Source organism: Macaca thibetana, chromosome 18, assembly GCF_024542745.1.
Source record: "Macaca thibetana thibetana isolate TM-01 chromosome 18, ASM2454274v1, whole genome shotgun sequence".
Classification (NCBI taxonomy): Eukaryota; Metazoa; Chordata; class Mammalia; order Primates; family Cercopithecidae; genus Macaca; species Macaca thibetana.
Genome location: NC_065595.1, coordinates 48,846,046 through 48,866,146, shown reverse-complemented (window position 1 = coordinate 48,866,146; position 20,101 = coordinate 48,846,046). Strand labels below are relative to the sequence as shown.

General features: G+C 36.8%; 1 protein-coding gene across 4 annotated transcripts in view; it reads right to left on the bottom strand.

The window, feature by feature from the left end:
• TRAPPC8 (trafficking protein particle complex subunit 8) overlaps window positions 1-20,101 on the bottom strand; it is a 110,331-nt gene that overhangs the window by 58,725 nt on the left and 31,505 nt on the right. For 2 of the 4 annotated variants that reach the window (XM_050768257.1, XM_050768258.1), the window contains exons 10-13: window positions 14,036-14,136; window positions 10,593-10,698; window positions 4,156-4,176; window positions 3,190-3,321 (exon numbers count right to left, since the gene is read on the bottom strand). In XM_050768257.1, the coding sequence (XP_050624214.1) occupies window positions 3,190-3,321; window positions 4,156-4,176; window positions 10,593-10,698; window positions 14,036-14,136 (360 nt within the window). The remainder of the gene's footprint in view (window positions 1-3,189; window positions 3,322-4,155; window positions 4,177-10,592; window positions 10,699-14,035; window positions 14,137-20,101) is intronic. The other 2 variants (XM_050768259.1, XM_050768260.1) reach the window with 1 other exon arrangement.

Genomic DNA, 20,101 nt, shown 5'->3' with positions numbered 1-20,101 from the left:
AAAGAACCAAACCATGAAAGAGCATCTGCACCACAAAAGAAACTATCATCAGAGCAAACAGACAACCTACAGAGTGGTAGAAAATTTTTGCAATCTATCCATCTAACAAAGGTCTAATATCCAGAATCTACAAGGAACTTAAACAAATTTACAAGAAAAAAACAACCCCATCCAAAAGTGGGCAAAGAACATGAACAGATACTTCTCAAAAGAAGACATTTATGTAGCCAACAAACATGGAAAAAAAAAAAAAGCTCAACATCACTGACCATTAGAGGAATGCAAATCAAAACCTGATCATTACAGAAATGCAAATCAAAACCACAATGAGATACCATTTCATGCCAGTCAGAATGGTGATTATTAAAAAGTCAAAGCTAGGCATGGTGGCTCACGCCTGTAATCCCAGCACTTTGGGAGGCCAAGGCAGGCAGACTACCTGAGGTTGGGAGTTCAAGACCAGCCTGACCAACATGGAGAAACCTCGCCTCTACTAAAAATACAACATTAGCTGAGCGTAGTGATGCATGCCTGTAATCCCAGTTACTCGGGAGGCTGAGGCAGGAGAATTCTGTTTTATGGCACACCTATGTTCATTGCAGCACTATTCACAATAGCAGAGACATGGAATCAACCCAAATGCCTATCAATGATAGACTGATAAAGAAAATGTGGCACATACATACATACCATGGAATACTATGCAGCCATAAAAAGGAAAGAGATCATGTCCTTTGCAGGGACATGGATGGAGCTGGAAGCCATTATCCTCAGCAAACTAATACAGGAACAGAAAACCAAACACCGCATGTTCTCACTTATAAGTGGGAGCTGAACAATGAGAACACATGGACACAGTAGGAGAACAACACACACTGTGGCCTGTTGCGGGGTAGGGTGGGGGGAGGGAAAGCATTAGCAAAAAGAGTTAATGAATGCTGGGCTTAATACCTAGGTGATGGGTTGACAGGTGCAGCAAACCACTATGGCACACGTTTACCTATGTAACAAACCTGCACATCCTGCACATGTACATTGGAACTTAAAAATTTTTTTTAAATAATAAAAAGTTGGTGCTTCTCAGAAACTCGGCCTCAGTCAGAATTATATGTGTTCTATGCACCCTAACTTCCAAGGAAGAGACTGTTCTTGGCCAGCTTCAGTTAGATATATATTGTATTGACTTATCCAGTAGATCTTAATTTATAGTCATATTCTCAGATTTCCACAAACTGTACTGTTTCGTGGAAGAGCTGTCTTGGGTTCAGAGTGTATAGAGTGGTCACGAAATAGCAAACCCAGCTACCTTGAATCATTAACTTCGCAGGGTTATATGCTACAGTAAGAAGATGATTATCAAGCCAGACAGCAAATATATCTCAACCTACCACAAACGTAGCATTTTTAACTTGTTAGGTATTTCCTAGAAGCAATATGCCCTATAATTTGGGAAGGTAAGATACAAGCAGCTGTTTCTAGTTCCAATGACATTACATTCTCACAAATGAAACCATTCATGAAAGTGGACAAAGATGTAGAAAAATGATGACTTATTTTCAATAGGAGACAACAAACCATTCCCAATGGGACATATATTTTCTTTCAAGCAAAGGAAACCTGCTTAATACATTTTGTCATTTTTTGAACAGAAACCTTTTAACCAGAGATACACAGTGGGGTAACATGTTTCAGATGCACTTGCACTTACTACTGAAGAAAAGCCATGAAAAGTAATAATAGTTATTTTTTTTTTAAGTTTTTTCCATGTTAGAGCCTGAGAAATTCTAATTCATGGAGTGTATCAATTATTATAAAGACATTTAATTTTATATTAAGATTTGAAAGGTTTTTTCAATGAACATTAAGCAATTCCACATATTTTCTAACTTTCCACGGGTTCCAAAAAGAGAGGAAGGAACCCAATTTTGAAATGTTGGTTTTAAAAAAGTATAGTATTTTTACATGAAATTGACAGTAATTTCGAACATCTTTACTTTTCTTTGTACCTTTGAAATAATGTATATTGTGTAAAACACTGGGATGCTTTGGTTAGCACAGACTTACAAAAATGTAAGGATGTTCACAGTTACATTTCATACTTAGTATATTCATATTAAATTTTTTTTTTTTTAAGGCGAGTCTCGCTTTGTCGCCCAGGCTGGAATGCAGTGGCACAATCTCAGTTCACTGCAGGCTCTGCCTTCCAGGTTCATGCCATTCTCCTGCCTCAGCCTCCTGAGTAGCTGGGACTACAGGCGCCCGCCACCACGCCTGGCTAATTTTTTTTTGTATTTTTAGTAGAGACGGGGTTTCACTGTGTTAGCCAGAATGTTCTCGATCTCCTGACCTCGTGATCCACCCACCTCAGCCTCCCAAAGTGCTAGGGTTACAGGAGTGTGCCACCACGCCCGGCCCATATTAACTAAATTTTTAAAAGACCTTCATATGCCCCTAATAGATCAAAAGCTCCTTAAGAGGTAAGACCATGTTGATTTTATGGGTGTATGTTCAGCTCCTAGTATAGTCTCTGAAATATAGAGATGGTTGTTTAATGGTTGTTTAATCCAAGTTTCTATTTATATTTATAGTAAATCACCATTTCCCTACTGCTACTCTCAGCCTCCAAGAAAGCTAGCTCTCTCCGACTAATGGTTCTAGGACAACTGGGGCTGGATAAATCTCTATAAATCAGTAAAGATCCCAGCAACTCAACTGCTTCAAGAGACAAGAGACAGAAGATGTCTATACATTAAGTATTTAGTCAATAGCATTATAAAGCACTCTGAAACAGAAAGAGCAGGATTTTTTTAAAAATTACTTTGAGAGAGAACAGAAGATCAGAGCTGAAATAGGGAGAATTCATTCCTACTTGAATGCATACAATCTATCTGGCTTTTCACAAATGTGATTTAGTTTAACCTAACCAAAATTTGAGTAAAATTACAAATTTTATAAATAAAAAAACCCTGAGGCTCAGAGAAGCAGCCTGACCAAAGTTGTGAATAGAAGATCAAAATTCATAGCCAGATTTGTCTAAATCCAAATCTCATGCCCTTACCAATAAATTACCTCAGAACAAAATTTCATTTAGTTTTCAAGATTCATTTTAAATAACAAAAAATGGACAAATGACACACATTTATAAAAGAAATTAATAGCAACTTTTCATTGTAAACCAAAAGCACTCACCTGCCCTGCTTTACTAAATCGATGGCCTGCCAATATCATATGAAATGCATATTTTCTAACCATGGGACTTTTCATGTTTATAAAGCAATGTGCCGCCTGTTCCAAAAGAAGTGCACTTCGAAGATCAGAATCCTAGTGAATGTTTAAAAGAGAAAAAGGTTAGTTTCACCAAGTTAAAAGTAAATAGATAACTAGTGAAAAAACATTTAATATCTTAATATATAGCATATCCAATGTTTAACTTAAGAGTATATGAGGGCAAAGATCAAGGGGCAAACCAATCTTGATTCTTCCAAAAACACAAAATTCTTTTAAGCTTTGAAAACATTTTCTACCATGAAATACTTAGCTTTTCATAAAAGCCAAATATCTGGTTATGGTATGTGCCATGTACCAAAATCTGTGAGTAACTGCAATCCCTTCTCAAATGGCAAAAAAGTTTGTCAACTACAAATTTATTACAGGTATACCGATAAAAAATAAACCAGAAAACATTTACACCAATCTGATTTCCTCTGAAAATTGACTTGTTAGCATATTTTCATCCACCCAAGAAAACATGTACATAGATTATGAAATATTCTAATCTACTCCTTAATTCTCTGTAAAATTTTACTGTATTTAAAGGAATCCTCAACGTTTGCTATTATTCCAGAAGGCCAAATCGACTGCATTTCATTAAAAAGTTCAGAAGGCTTCAGTTTCAAAGATTTTCTTTTCACCTGCTATTATTACATTAATAAAGAATACAACTCAAGAAAGTTTCCACTTCAACTGACCCTCACAGTACAGAAACTACAAAACCACATACTACATTACGTCACCACCCTTAAGACAAATCTTTCGACTGAAAGAGTCATCATTTTACAGATAACTGAGAAAGTACTGAAGGTTGCTGATTAAATATCAACAACATTTTCACCAAAACTTTCTCCAGGTTTTTAGCTGTTCTCAAGCTGAACTTACCATGCCCTTCCATGTGTTCTGCTGCCATTATTTTCCCCAGGGAAAGTTGAAAACAGAAAACATTGACTTTAAATGCAATAATTTCAACAAATTATAGTTACATCAAAAGTGTTCACAGACCATTGATTATCATAAACTATCTCTGCGTCAATCACAGAATTATACTAGAGCTGAAATAGACTCGAGGAAACCACCTAGAAAGCATTCAGTAAATGGCAGCTATTATCTATTTCAACCTCCTCCTGATAAAAACTAAATGATTAGATGATTGCTCTAGTAATTAAGATCCAAAAGCTAGTAAGTAAAAAAGTCAGGAATATGTAATTAATTAGTGGTTCTTAAAAATGGGTTTGTGTCAGAAATACTTAGGGGAGCTTGGGAGCTTACTTTATTTTTTAGAAAAATGTTTTCTTTTTAAAAAGTATTAATACAAACTAACTTTTTAAAAAAGAATACGTGTTTGAAGAAAAAATGAACATCTTGCTTTCCTAGCCCATGTTTCATGTCATTTGCCAGAGGTAACTATTCTTTACAGCTTAGTAGTGCTGTGTCCTTTGTCACCCCTCCTGTATATGTATGTGCATGTGTTTACATGCCTAAAACATACGGATTTTTAAAAATACACATATATTTTGATACATAAGTGGTATTTATATAGAGTACCTTGCTTTTTTCACTTATGTAATGGACATCTTTCTAAGACATCTACATCTCTCTCATTTCTTTTAAAGTTACACTGTATTCCATTATAAAATGTACCCTAACTTACCAATTGATTACTGTTTCATATTTTGTTACTACATAAAATGCTTTGATAACTATCTTTATAGAAACATATTTGAATAATTATTCAAATATTTTAATAGAGAAATTTCTGGTAGTAGAACTGCTGAGTTAATGAAAGCTATGCATACACTACTTCAAATTCTAATCAATATAGCCAAACTGCTTAAAAAAAAAAAAAAAAGTAGCACCAATACATACTCTCATCAACAAAGAATAAGAGTATATGCGTTCCACTCTACTCAGCCAAAAATCTTCAAAATTTTTAGCTAATAAAAGAAAAATGACAGCTGGGAGCTCACACCTATAACAGAACTTTGGGAGGTGAAGGTGGGGGATCGTTTGAGCCAAAGAGTTCAAGACCAGCCTGGGCAACAGAAAGAGACCCCCGTCTCTACAAAAATTAGCTGGGCATGATGGTGTCTGTGGTCCTAGCTACTTGGGAGGCTGAGGCAGGAGAATCACCTGAGCCTGGGAGACTGCAGCTGCAGTGAGCCATGAATTCACCACTGCACTCCAGGCTTAGTGACAGAAGGACGACCTGTCTCAAAAAAGGGAAAAATATATATATATATAACAAAAAATATATATATATAACACCTTGTTCCTTAACATACACTTTATCGTAGGACTGTTAATCTTTTCATATGTTTAGGGGATTTTGTACTTTTCCTGTGAATTGCCTGTTTATGCTCTTTTGTGAATGGTTTGTTGTGATTTTCTGCTTTGTAAGAGCCCTTTGTATACTCTTAATATTAGTCCTTTGTGATATATTTTGCAAAAAGTATTTTCCAGTTTTGACAAGAAAGAGTTTATTCTTTTGCAGGGCAGCACACTATCATTGCCTTTATGGTGTCAAGATATTGTATCAAACTAAGAAAGGATGTTATCATTCCAGGACTTTAAAAAATGCTCTCTTAGTATTTGCTTCTAGGGGTGTGTGTGGGGGGGGGGGGGGGGTGTGTGTCTGTGTGTGTGTTACTCTGGTTTCATTTTTTATTATACCTTAATCAAGCCATAATATATTAAAACACAATGAATAAGCTAAGATTCCAACCCAAACAGCTGCTTAGGTATCACAATACCATTTTGTGAATAAGTTAGCTTTCTCCACTAATTTTAAATGATACCTTAACCATATGCAGTATTTAAATTCTCATTCTAGCCCATTAATATGTCTATTCTTATCACTGTATAGAGTTTTACTTTCTGTAGCCTTATATTTTAGTATCTATATATTTTAATATCCAAAATAGGTAATTCTCCCTAATTATTGTTTCTATTTCAGAATTTCACTTAGACCTCAACAGAGTTCAGTTTAAGTGTGGTAATTTCTTAAGTCTATTCTTAGCACAACGCACATATGCATGCATACAAACACACATGAAAAAATAAAATAAAATAAAATAATATATACACACACACTTTTTTATTGCCTATGAAGCTTCACTAAACTGCAAAACCTGAATGGGTAGCAATCCTGGACATTCTAAAGGCCGGGCGCAGTGGCTCAAGCCTGTAATCCCAGCACTTTGGGAGGCCGAGACGGGCGGATCACGAGGTCAGGAGATCGAGACCATCCTGGCTAACACAGTGAAACCCCGTCTCTACTAAAAAATACAAAAAACTAGCCGGGCGAGGTGGCAGGCGCCTGTAGTCCCAACTACTCGGGAGGCTGAGGCAGGAGAATGGCGTGAACCCGGGAGGCGGAGCTTGCAGTGAGCTGAGATCCGGCCACTGCACTCCAGCCTGGGCGGTAGAGCGAGACTCCGTCTCAAAAAAAAAAAATAAATAAATAAATAAATAAATAAAATAAAAAGCTAAGAATATCCCCTGAGAATACTTAATGGTTTGCAAATGATTCTAATGTACAATCCAGTTAAAAACCAAAACGAGAAACTCTTAGCATTTCCAAATTTAACACTCAAGAACTGACCAACTGAAGGCACATGTGGAAGTCCATGGCCTGTATTAATTTGGCTGAAACAAAATTTTGACTCTTGCATGTAAAGAATCAGTTTCTAGACTGAATGAGGATCAGTTTCTAGAGCTGAATACCGTGCTTTCATATCTTAGTCCAGCTTTATTCTTCATTAGACCGTGATTCTTAATGTGACACCCAAAGTGGTAAAAACATTGTTTTGAAAGGAGAAAAATAGCCCTGAAAAGAATGACAACTGCTATCAGTGTTGACGGAAGAGAAATAAAAGGATTTTTACAAAGTGATGGTTTTATCCAGAAAGCAAAGGCTTTAAATGAATTGAAAGATAAAATTTTAATATAGTGGTGTATTTCATACTATCAAATAACAAGTTTTATATATGTTCCGTAAGAAAAAAAAAAAAAAAAAAAAAACCTGTTGATAGCATTTCATTAAGAACTCCAGCCTATGAAAATTCTGTCCACAACCAAGAGATAATTTTAACAAAAGATAAAAAGACAACAATAACTTAAAATATGAGGGTTATGTACAGAAAAAAAAAAAATTCATCTGATTTTCATCATCTGAAATTTTCATCTGAAATTCATCAATAAACACTTCAATAAAAACACAGTTGATAAAGCCACCAGTTGTAGCTAACTAACTGAATCAAACATCAAACAAAAAAGATGGCGCTAAGCTTTTAAGATTTCATCTCTGCATAACCATGAAGTTAACAGGAAAGAAAGGTGCTTTCAGCTGATAAATTTCCCATAAGACCAGTTACTCCCAAGCTGAAGAAACTTACAAAAACTGATATTAGCATCCCTAGAAACTGATTTTTCATATTTATATATAGTAACAGAAAAAATGGGTTTTAAGACCAGAATAAGTGTTCAATACAGAAACAGATACAAGCAGGTATGTCTTAAGCACCAAATTCATATATATCCTATATGGTGATAAATGTGGCATGTTTTATCATTAAACTGGGTTTGCTCTGCCGTTCTGAGAATCCCAGGGCATAAAACAAAAAATAAGATCCACTTGCCCAAAAATTTGCAGTACATAAAGTCAAAGCACAGCTCCTCCTCTTGCCCAGGCCTCATTAACTATCTTTCCCTATGACGGTATTAGCAAAAATCTAGGGAACACAGTTCAGGCATGTCAAGAGTATGTAACTCAGTTCTCCAGCTTCAAAACCAGTGTGCCCCTCTTGATATTATACAGCCTTTCTAGTTAACAAAATACATACAATAAATGTAAATTGTTGGTAAAGATTTAACATAATTTATAAACATTATGCCCAATAATCATTAGTTTCAAGTTACCCCAAAGAAATTTATGACAGGTATTGCAGAAAAGGCCACTGAGGATCACAATTTCTGGGTACATGCACCACCACCTGCCCCCTCTCCCCACCATATGGCAGTAAATAACAATCATACATTTTCTAGACTTTCATGATAAAACAAATCATCCAGATTTGAGAAAGAAAAGTGAAAACAAAGAGTTGGAAAGAAGAGAAAAATGACAAAAAATAACACAGTTATAATGCAGACAGGAGAATTTGCTCTGAAGAAATTTTATTCACATATGTGGATAGAATGGCAATTAAAAGCATTTAAGCAAGGAAGAAAAAAAGGAATTTTATTCAAGCTCCTGAACCATAAATTCTTTTTACATTCACTGATAATCCTTAGGTTGAAAAACACAGCAACACATTCAAATCCAAGTTAAGATTATTTATTATAAGAGAACATCAGAATACTCAAAAGCCTATATTCAGCTCTACAAATAGTTTGTTACCTGTTCATATTTATTAGTCAGTGGCCATGCAATAACAATTATTAAATATTTTAAATATCACTTCTTAACCTAACTAGTTAGATCTTACAGAAACTTTTGTAGAAGAATTAATGGTTCAGTTCCAACAAACACTTGTAGAGCATCTAATCCACGTGCCAAGGCCAGTGTTAGGCAACAGGAATAAAAAACAGAAGGCAACACGGTTCCCTGACCTCAAGAAGCTAACAGCTTAAGAAGCTTAAACATAATTTCCAATATAATATAATATGTTAAGTCAGGTTTTACAGCATTATATGAGAGAGCAGAACAGAGACACTCAGGACAAACGGGTGTACTAGGCAAGACTATCTGAAGTACACAACTGATATCATGACTAGTAAACTAGACAAAGCAAGAGGGAAAAGGCCACAGTCCCAAATAAAAAATATTAAGAATGAGAACTAGTACAGTAGGAGAAGTTTTAAAAAAACCAACAAAAGAAAGAGATAAGTAAACTATATGGAGATACAAAAAGAAAATATATTTTTAAAGATTAAAATTATTTTAATTAAATAAATAATGTTTAAGAGCTTGAAAACAAAAATTACTCCCACCCCCACCTCCATTCTACATTGGATTACAGACAGGATAGGAGAATACAGGAATATCTCAAGCCATTTCGGCCTTGAGCAAATAAAGGGCTTGTTAGTGATAACATAACTGAAGATCATGATATATCAGGTAAAAAATTTTATGGGTTTATTTATACGTTAATTTAAGATGCCTTCGAAACACGAAGTAGATAAATCTTTGTTGCTGCTCTTGCTCTGTCGCCCAGGCTGGAGTGCAGTGGCGCGATCTCAGCTCACTGCAACCCCCACCTTGTGTTCAAGCAATTCTCCTGCCTCAGCCTCCTGAGTAGCTGAGATTACAGGTGTGCACCACCACGCCCAGCTAATTTTTGTATTTTTAGTAGATAGGATTACATTATGTTGGCCAGGCTGGTCTCAAACTCCTGACCTCAGGTGATCCGCCCGCTTCAGCCTCCCAGAGTGCTAGGATTACAGGCGTGAGCCATCACGCCTGGCCGCAAGTAGATAAATCTTAAGGACAGTTGGCCATACAAATCTAAAGCTCAAAGAAAGCTCAAGGTTAAAGACAGATTTGAAAGTGGAAAGCATGGCTGTGGACAAGATCATCCCCAAAACGTAAAGAGTTAAAAAGTGCAGTGGTCCAAGGACTAAAATCCTAGGATAATTTAACATTTAAGGAGCAAACAAAGGAGATGTTTGATTTCGTTCCTTCATTCTTCAGTAGTCATCTAAAAAACATGTTATTAACAATACTTATAAAGGAATTACTACCATTCTTTACAAGCCTGTAGTCAATGCAACTCAATAATGTTTGTTGTAAAATCTTCAACAACTATAAATGAATTACTTTCTTCTCTTTTAAAATATTCACAATATAGGTTTTTTAAATGTTTAAGATGATTTTCTTAAAAAGTTCATGCTAGTTGAAAGTAAAATGAAAAACTCCTTAGTGATTAGTCTTTTAAAATCAGCTTTATTTCCCTAGCAGACTCAGATAACAAAATATGAAAAATAAAAAATAAAATATCATTTTATATTAGGAACAACGCACATGCACATTGTTTTAAATATTCTTATTCAAAGGACAAAAACCTAATAAGTCACAGAGTATGTATGCTCAATACACGTCTGTAGTTAATAATGAAATGTAGCCTTAAAATATGTAAATTTAATTTATAAAAAATTACATTTAAAATTAACTCAACAAAAAACTAAAATAGCCATGTTGTAAATTCCCAAAGAGTGATTTCCCTGGCTAATTTTATGTTTTGTAAACCCTTTCAAGAAAGAAGATACATCTTTTTAAAAAATGAACAACGCTAATTAAAGGAAATACTACACAGTTTCAGTACCTCACTGGTCAACCGTATTAGGAGAGCTGCAGCCTCTGAATATTTGCTTTGGCTTTTTAAAAGTTCAGCACTAAGCAACACACATCTTTCTGCCAACACCATATTCCTGTAGAAAAAAGGACAAGAAAATAAAATCAGCACAATAATACCTTAGCACATCAAAGTAAATGTGTTCAGCAAAAGATTCCAATTACAATTTTAGAGGACAGTTGCAGGGAATTGGTTCCAGGACCCTCCAGGATACTAAAATCCAAGGTTTATCCAGTTCCTTATATAAAATTGCATAGTATTTGCATATTAACCCATACACATCCTCTTGTGTAATTTAAATAATCTCTACATTACTTATAATACCTACTATAATGTAAATACTATGTAAATCATTGTCATACTTTATTTTTCATTTGTATTTTTAATTTTTACATTATTATTTATTGTTGGGTTTTCCCAAATATTTTTAATCTGTGGTTGGTCGAATCTGCAGACACACAGGGCTGACTATAAAAAGCAGAAAAGAAGTCTATGTCCTTGTTTGGCACCTACCAAAAAGGCTTTCTTAAAAAATCTTCAAAAACTTCTCATAACTCATCAAAACTTCTCATTATCATGTAATTTGGCAGTAAGAATATAATGCAAAGTCCTATCTCCTGCATGCAAAAAAGCTAGAACTGGTTCCATAACATATTTAACAAAGTCTGCTTTGAACAGAAAAATATAAACATGTCACACGTATTTCTTTCTCTTTCCTTATGCAAATTCTGATTGTGTTTCATTTTGCTGGCTACTTTGAGGAATACTTAGGTATTTTCCCCCTGGTAGTACCATTAAGATGTTTCTGCTAGAGATGGCATAGAACCAGTGTTGTCTGATTGATTCCTGATCCAATTTTAGTTTTTTTTGTAAAAATACAATCAGTTGGCCGGGCGCGGTGGCTCAAGCCTGTAATCCCAGCACTTTGGGAGGCCGAGACGGGCGGATCACAAGGTCAGGAGATCGAGACCATCCTCGCTAACACGGTGAAACCCCGTCTCTACTAAAAAAATGCAAAAAAACTAGCCGGGCGGGTTGGCGGGCGCCTGTAGTCCCAGCTACTCGGGAGGCTGAGGTAGGAGAATGGCGTAAACCTGGGAGGCGGAGCTTGCAGTGAGCTGAGATCCGGCCACTGCACCCCAGCCTGGGCGACAGAGCAAGACTCCGTCTCAAAAAAAAAAAAAAAAAAAAAAAAAAAAAAAATACAATCAGTTGATTTTGTGTACTACTATATCAGTAATCTAGAATTAGATTATCCATTTTAGAAAAGAATAAAAACAAATGAAAACATTCTTACTATGAAATTACAAGATGGAATCCTATTGCTGGCAAACAGCAGCAAAAGTTTTTCTTTTTACTTTCTAATCCTTATAGAATCAAAATATCACTTGGCTTTAAAATTATTAATATAACTAAAGTTTGCTAACTTGAACTTACTTTGGAAGTCCATTCTAAACAATGAATAGTATTTATTTTAGAAACACAATTTACTCCTTTCAAAAATTCAAAAATTATTATACTGACTTGTCATAAACTTTCTACAAATCATACCTTTCTTCCTTGGAGGTTAGGTATTTATGAATACCTAAGATTGTTTTGATGAACACAAAAGACTAACTCCTATATACTATCAACTACTTATTTAACAGGTTCAGTTATTAAAGATTTTTCTTCAGTAAATTTTATAAATTCCCTTAAATCTTAACACTTATGTTTGATTCCTAAACGATTTATCCCATATAGTCAATTACTTCAGTTTCTTCATCTGTAAAATAAGGATAATAATAACATGCACGATTTCAGAGGTTTGTTGTTAAGACTAAATGTGCATATAAATTTCTTCGGCATGATGGCAAATGCTGAACACTCAAAAAATGTTTATTATTATCTTATTAATGATGCTGTTCTGTTCTAACCATGTTACCATTACGATGACTACTTTTACTTCAACATTATAGGGATCAAAACTGCCTCTATATCTGTCTTCCAATGCATCTATTCTGAAACAACAGAAAAGTCGTATTAATTTTTCCAAAAAGTAACTTCTATTATGTTAAGTCCCTACTCAAATATTTGGTAATTTTCCATTTACTACTACGTAAGTCTTCACTGCAGCTTAATAAAAATAATACATGAGTGTGGTGCGGTGGCTCACACCTGTAATCCCAGCACTTTGGGAGGCCAAGGCGGGCAGATCATGAGGTCAGGAATTCGACATCAGCCTGGCCGAAAAAATAGTGAAACACCGTCTCTACTAAAAATACAAAAAAATTAGCTGGGCATGGTGGCAGATGCCTATAATTCCAGCTACTTGGGAGGCTGAGGCAGGAGAATCACTTGAACCCAGGAGGTGGTGGTAGCAATGAGCTGAGATCACACCATTGCACTCCAGCTGCGCGACAGTGCGAGATTCCGTCTCAAAAAAATAAATAAGTAAATAAAAAATAAAAAACATGGGCTAGGCATGGCGGCTCATGCCTGTAATCCCAGCACTTTGGGAGGCTGAGGTGGGTGGATCTCTTGAGGTCAAGCATTCGAGACCAGCCTGGCAAACATGGTGAAACCCTGTCTCTACTGTAGCCAGGCATGGTGGTGCACTCCTGTAAACCCAGCTACTCCAAAGGCTGAGGCAGGAAAATCACTCGAACCCAGGAGGCAGAGGTTACAGTGAGCCAAGATCGCAGCCACTGCACTCCAGCCTGGGCGACAGAGCAAGACTCTGTCTCAAAAAAAAAAAAAAAAACAAAAATAAAAATAATACACGACAGTAAAGGTTCCTCACACAGATTTATCTCAAATCTCCTTTCCAAATTTATCATCCAGTACTTTCCCTATACAGAAACCTTCCAACCTAGCCAGGGCTTTCTTCTCTTTAGCCAATAATGCACATCTAAAACATTATGCCTGCCAATCACAATTCCTGATACATCTTCACAGTTATCAAGTCCTAACCACTTTTCTTTCAAGGTCTACCCATCAAATATCCCATGAAATCTCCCCTGACCACTGGGCACCAGTTCATAGTCTCCTTATAGGTGGTGAGTTCTCACTCTTACAGGGTTCAACAGAAAGCACTATGAATACAATATTGTTTAACTATTTTTTTTTTTGCCTATTTAACAAAGAAAATGCAAAATGACTAATTCCTAACTTGACAGCATTTTAAAGTTAGAAATGTCCCCACAATACAAATTACCTTCAATGTAACATATAATCTCTACATAACACATTCCTACCTGCCAATCCAAACAAAATAGAAAAGAAAAAGGTATAATAAAACATTAATTTTTTAAAAATTACCTCAACTTGTCTCTATTAACTTGATTTGGGAGTTTAGGAATGGGGAAAAAAAAAAAAAAAAGAACAAACTGATCTCTAACTGGATACAATATAAATCTTATATAGTCACCTACTTGCAGATATCCCTGTATGTCTGAATTGCTGTATCCATGTAATGAGCAGGATATGGCCTAGGTGCTCCTGGTTGAAGAAAAGCGGACACTGCTGCCATTTCCTAAAATAAAAGATATAGTTTACATATTTCAAAAGAAGAAACAGTCTTACAGTTTAGATAGGAAACTAAACGTTGGCATGAAATTTGCTTTTTTTTTTTTTTTTAACTGGATACACATGTATAAACTTTATAGCCTAACGCAGATTTGAAAAACACATTTACAGCCCAGTCACTCATCAGAGAAGATGGGTGATCTGACTCTGGAAAGACTGAAGTCAGAGAGATCAAAAGAGTACCTAGAATTCAAATAAGTAATGAGTAAGAGTCCTATAGAAACCTCCACGTAGTAATGTCTTAGCTCTTGTGAGCAAGACTGCAGTACCTTCAGTTAAGGCCTCTAAAACATATCCTTAAAGACTACGGGCTCCTTAGCCACCTGGTCTCAGAGAAATCATGACAGTAACAGGCATTTCCTTATAGTATTTATATTACTCTCTTCCTACACTTTCCAACTCCTGAACACCCTCTAATGACCACTGTCTGGGGATGTGTTTTTCCTGAAAGAACATGAGGAATACAGAGACCAAAAGGGAGATGCTTCCATTACAGGCAAAGTTAGATTGGATAAGATTTAGCAGTTAAACTGCAGGAATATAAAGAATGAATTCTGGTGTTCAGACAATTACAAAAGGCTCAGGCAAATATAAGGGCACCACTGGCTACATGCGGAGCAAAGACTGCTTCCTAAGATTGTTTAGACCCCAGGGAGGTCTTTACTTTTGCCTAGACTCAGATTTGCCATGGAAATTCCAAAGAGAGCAGACATTTGGATTTGTCCTCCTTTGGGTGTCTACCTGAATGTTGTGTGTAGCAGTGTGAGTGAGTGCATGTATACACAATGTGCTTATGAGTGAATGTTATGTCAGGCCTAGTGGTTAGGTGTGTTGTCTATCACTTTTCTTTATTTTGTCCAGATTTTTTAATCTTCTGTTTTCTAGAGCTACTTATGTTTCCCCTGTTTATCATTGTAGTATTTGACAGTTATCTCTTCCCATCAAAAATATGCTAAACTGGCCAGGTGCAGTGACGCACGCCTATGATCCCAGCACTTTGGGAGGCTGAGGCGGATGGATCACTTGACGTCAGGAGTTCGAGACCAGCCTGGCCAACATGGTGAAACACTGTCTCTAATAAAAATACAAAAATTCCTGAACACCCTCAACAGCCAGGAGTGGTGGCAGGCACCTGTAATCCCAGCTACTCGGGAGGCTGAGGCAGGAGAATCGCTTGAACCTGGGAAGCAGAGGTTGTATTGAGCCGAGATAGTGCCACTGCACACTGGCCTGGGTGACAGAGTAAGATTTGGTCTCAAGAAACAAACAACAACAACAAAAAATATGCTGACCCTATGCTGGTCAGAGCAAGAGGTTATTTCTGTTAAGCAGCATCTTACCCGCAGTGTTTTCCCAGATAGCTGCCTAACAGCTTTAAGTGGGAGGTTGAATAGTCAGTTTATCTAAATCATCTATTTTTCCAAACTAGCTTGAAAGGTCTTTTTGTTTATTTTTACTCCATGGGCCTCTGATATGCTGAGATATAACACAGTTATGGTTGTGGTATCATTTGTTATAGACACAAAAGGGAAAAAAGGTTGGCCAGGCCCAACATAACCAGCATGTTAGGTTGCCACTGGAGATGGGGGAGTCAGTCTCCACTTTGCAGTTGGGACTGTGCTCCTCTAACCTGTTTGCTGGGTTTTCTGTTTGAAAATAGCCCCTATTCCTCTCCAGTGTCCTGCTTTTTGAGTGTGTGTGTGTGTGTGTGTGTGTGTGTGTTTTCCCTGTGACACTGGAAGTGGAAACAATTTTCCACCCAGAGAGAAGCTTTGACCCAAAATGCTCCAAGAATGAATTTCCAAATATTTGCTAGTGGAAAAGGAGCAGAGGCTATGACAAGAGTGATTTAGTGTTGTACTTTCAAAAGAATTATCTACTATAGTAATATAAGTAATACATTTATATAAGCTTTCAATCTTAAAATTCTCTAGTCAATATCCGAAGTCTTCCATTCAATATTTAAATGAGATTTTCAAAAAAAACTATGGTGTATATATACTATCAAATTAGCCTAGTTTAAGATTTCTACTAACACCCTCCTCCCTGTTCTTCCCTAACCTTCAATAAGTAGAGAACAGACCAATGATGGATCACAAAGAGAAAAAATAAAGTACATCTCTTTCCAATTTATTGGTAACAATATAAAATCAGAGCTCACAACAGCTTGCCTTATCAATATATTCTGCCAATTACAAACTCTAGTTTATATCCACTATCATATAGATGGTGCAAAGACCATTTTTCTTAAACCTATTATTACTGTCAATTTCCTAGGTCATATTTCATTTTAAAACTTCATTCTGGATGGGTTCAGTGGCTCACACATGTAATCCCAGCACTTTGGCAGGCTGAGGCAGGAGGATTGCTTCAGCCCAGGAATTCAAGACCAGCCTGGGCAACATACTGAGATCTAGATCAAACAAACAAACAAACAAACAAAAAAACCTCATTCTATTGGCAATGCCTAGGACTTTAGTTAATAATTCAAATAATATACAATGGTGGTCAAAGGATTTAGAAATGAAGATTTAGCACGGTGCCACATGCTTGTAACCCCAGCACGTTGGAAGGCCAAGGCAGGGAGAATGCTTGAGCTCAGGAGTTCAAAACAATCCTGGGCAACATGGCAAAATGCCATCTCTACAAAAAATACAAAAATTAGCCAGACGTGGTGGTGCACGCCTGTAGTCCCAGCTACTGTGAGGGGCTGAGGTGGGAGGATCAGTTGAGCCCAGGAGGTTGAGGCTACATAAGCTGTGATCACACCACTGTACTCCAGCGTGGGCAACAGAGCAAGACTTGCCTCCAAAAAAAAAAAATCACCTAAGTTTTAATGAAAATGGCTCACGCCTGTAATCCCAACACTTTGAGAGAGACTGAGGCAGGCAGATCACCTGAAGTCTGGAGTTCGAGACCAGCCTGACCAACATGGAGAAACCCTGTCTCTACTAAAAATACAAAATTAGCCAGGTGTAGTGGTGCATGCCTGTAATGCCAGCTACTCGGGAGGCCGAGACAGGAGAATAGCAGGACGGGAAAGCCATAATTCACTTTTAAGACAAACAAATGTACTTCTCTGCCACATTTTTTTTTTTTTTTTGAGACCGAGTCTGGTCTGTGGCCCAGGCTGGAGTGCAGTGGCGCGATCTCAGCTCACTGCAAGCTCCAGCTCCCGGGTTCACGCCATTCTCCTGCCTCAGCCTCCCGAGTAGCTGGGACTACAGGCGCCTGCCACCACGCCCGGCTAATTTTTTGTATTTTTAGTAGAGACGGGGTTTCACCTTGTTAGCCAGGATGGTCTCGATCTCCTGACCTCATGATCCGCCCGTCTCGGCCTCCCAAAGTGCTGGGATTACAGGCTTGAGCCACCGCGCCCGGCCCACATTTTTTAAAATAGAAGAAAAAACAAATAATGATTTGGGAACTGAAATATGATTAAAACCTTTAACCTGATAGTTCCCTGAATGACAATATGAACCATATCTATTTCAGAATGCCTCTGCATCCTCAGCACTCAGCAGTATCTGCTCTAAAATTCATTGAAGGAGCTAAATAAAAATACATAATATCCATGTGACAAAATACCGTACAGCTCTAAAACATGCTTTCTTGGCCGGGTCCAGTGGATCACGCCTGTAATCCTAGCACTTTGGGAGGCCAAGGCAGGCAGATCCCTTGAGGTCAGGAGTTCGAGATCAGTCTGGCGAACTTGGTGAAACCCCATCTCTACTACAAATACAAAAATTAGCTGGGTGTGGTGGCACATGCTTGTAATCCCAGCCACTTGGGAGGCTGAGGCAGGAGGTTCGCTTGAACACAGGAGGTGGAGGATGCAGAGAGCTGAGATCAGGCCACCGCACTCCAGACTGGGCAACAGAGTGAGACTCCGTCTCAAAAAAAAAAAAAGTCTTCAAGAATTCCTATTACTGGTTTTGCTGTGATATTTATTTTGCCTTTGTAGTTACAATGACTACATATCTTCTACAATTTTCATCTAAAAAGGCATACGATCTAGTCTATTCTACTACAACACATTTTGATCTTTTCAATTAGTTAACATGTGAATGGCAAGGGAAGTGGTATCAGTTCAAATTAAATTTTTATTTATTCATACATAATTTTTCTTAGGCAAGGGAATGAAAAATAGCAGTATTATAAACTTATATCCTTCAGAACGAAAGGAAAAAGCCCTGAGCTCAGCTGCTGCACAGAAAGGCTCTCTTTCAAGCTGCTAAAAACGAATGCCTACACTTTGGTGCGTATGGACTCTGTCTCCAGAGAAGCACACTACCAGCCTTTCACAGCTCTGGGCTCAGGGCAGGCTGTACTTTCTTCTATGATCGGCTTCATGGCAGCTCCCCTGGTTAGGAACTCTTCTTGCTCACCCCCATCCCTATAAAAAATTTATTTTTTATATTCCCTGAGGTATCCTCAGCCATGCTAAGCTGCCTATCTAGATTATTTAGGTAATCTTCCAAGGTACCGTTTAAAGTTTTTGTTTGTGCTCTGGTTACAAAGATGAATAGGTTTCAAGAAGAGTATCCCAACTTTTCTCAGAAGCCTATTATTTTTAGGGTAGCTTTTAAAGGCTACAATGATTTTCAGGTGCACAAATATGTAAGAGCAAATATGCCTTTATTTTCCAGTGCTATATTATTTTCTCTCAAACAGCTACTAATACTTCCAGTTGAATGGCTTAAATGTAGTTTTTATCAAACATTCTACTTGCAGATACATTAAATAAAATTTTGTCATTACAAATGCATACCTAGGTTATAAGGTATTAATAATAACATGAAGTATTTGTGATTTCCTATGATGACTATAATGAGCAATCAGAGAATATTTAGCCAAGGAAGATTCACTTGTGTTTTCAAACGCTTCTCATGAACATAGCATATTTTCCATTTCTATGAAAGGTTTTTAAAAACTGGGTTGGCCAGGCACAGTACATTGCCTGAGGTCAGGAATTCGAGACCAGCCTGGGCAACACAGCGAAACCCCGTCTATACTAAAAACACACACACACAAAAATAATTAGCCGGGCATGGTGGGGTGTGCCTATAATCCCAGCTCCTCAGGAGACTTAAGCACAAGAATCGCTTGAATCCTGGAGGTGGAGGTTGCAGTGAGCCAAAATTCTGTCTCCAGAAAAAAAAAAAAAAAAAGTGGGCTGACTTTTTTCATTAAAAAAATTAGAGAACCAAAAAGCAACAGTAATATAATTTTGCTATTCTGGCTTCCATTTTTAAGTTACTAATTTTATATATGCACAGTATTAAAATAAATGCAAAACAAATGCCAGTTAATTAAATAAGTATCTGTCAACTTGTGAATATTTTCTAGTTAAAAAAAGGTATCTACACAATTACCAATGAATTATTCTTACACATTTTTTTCTTCACTTTTGTTTATAAGCTTACGTTTTTTAAAAGATTAAATAGAAACTAACAGTGCTAATTTTACTCTTTTCTGAACACATAAAGCAGATAACACATATATTTGTGGTAACTTTTCAAAAACATTAAAAGGTTTTAGGCAACAAGTATAGAAAATTCTTCTGAAATACCTGGCTTTGTAATCAATTACAAACCTAACACCACCAATACTTATTGACAGGTTATTACATATAAGGCATTATGCTAAGTGCATGCCTTATACCTTATCTGATCCTATACCATTAGGATTCACATATTTTACAGGTGAGAAAACTGTGGCTTAGAGACATTCAATAACTTGCCTAAGATGAGAGAGTGTCTCACACCTAAAGTACATGTTCTTGACTAATAATGAAGTCATACATCAAGCAACTTAAAAATGTCATGGTTTAAAAAAACTTCTAAAAAAATTTTTGTATTTTGAATATATTAGAAAATGAAATTCAATTCTGAAAGCTGATGAAAAAGTTA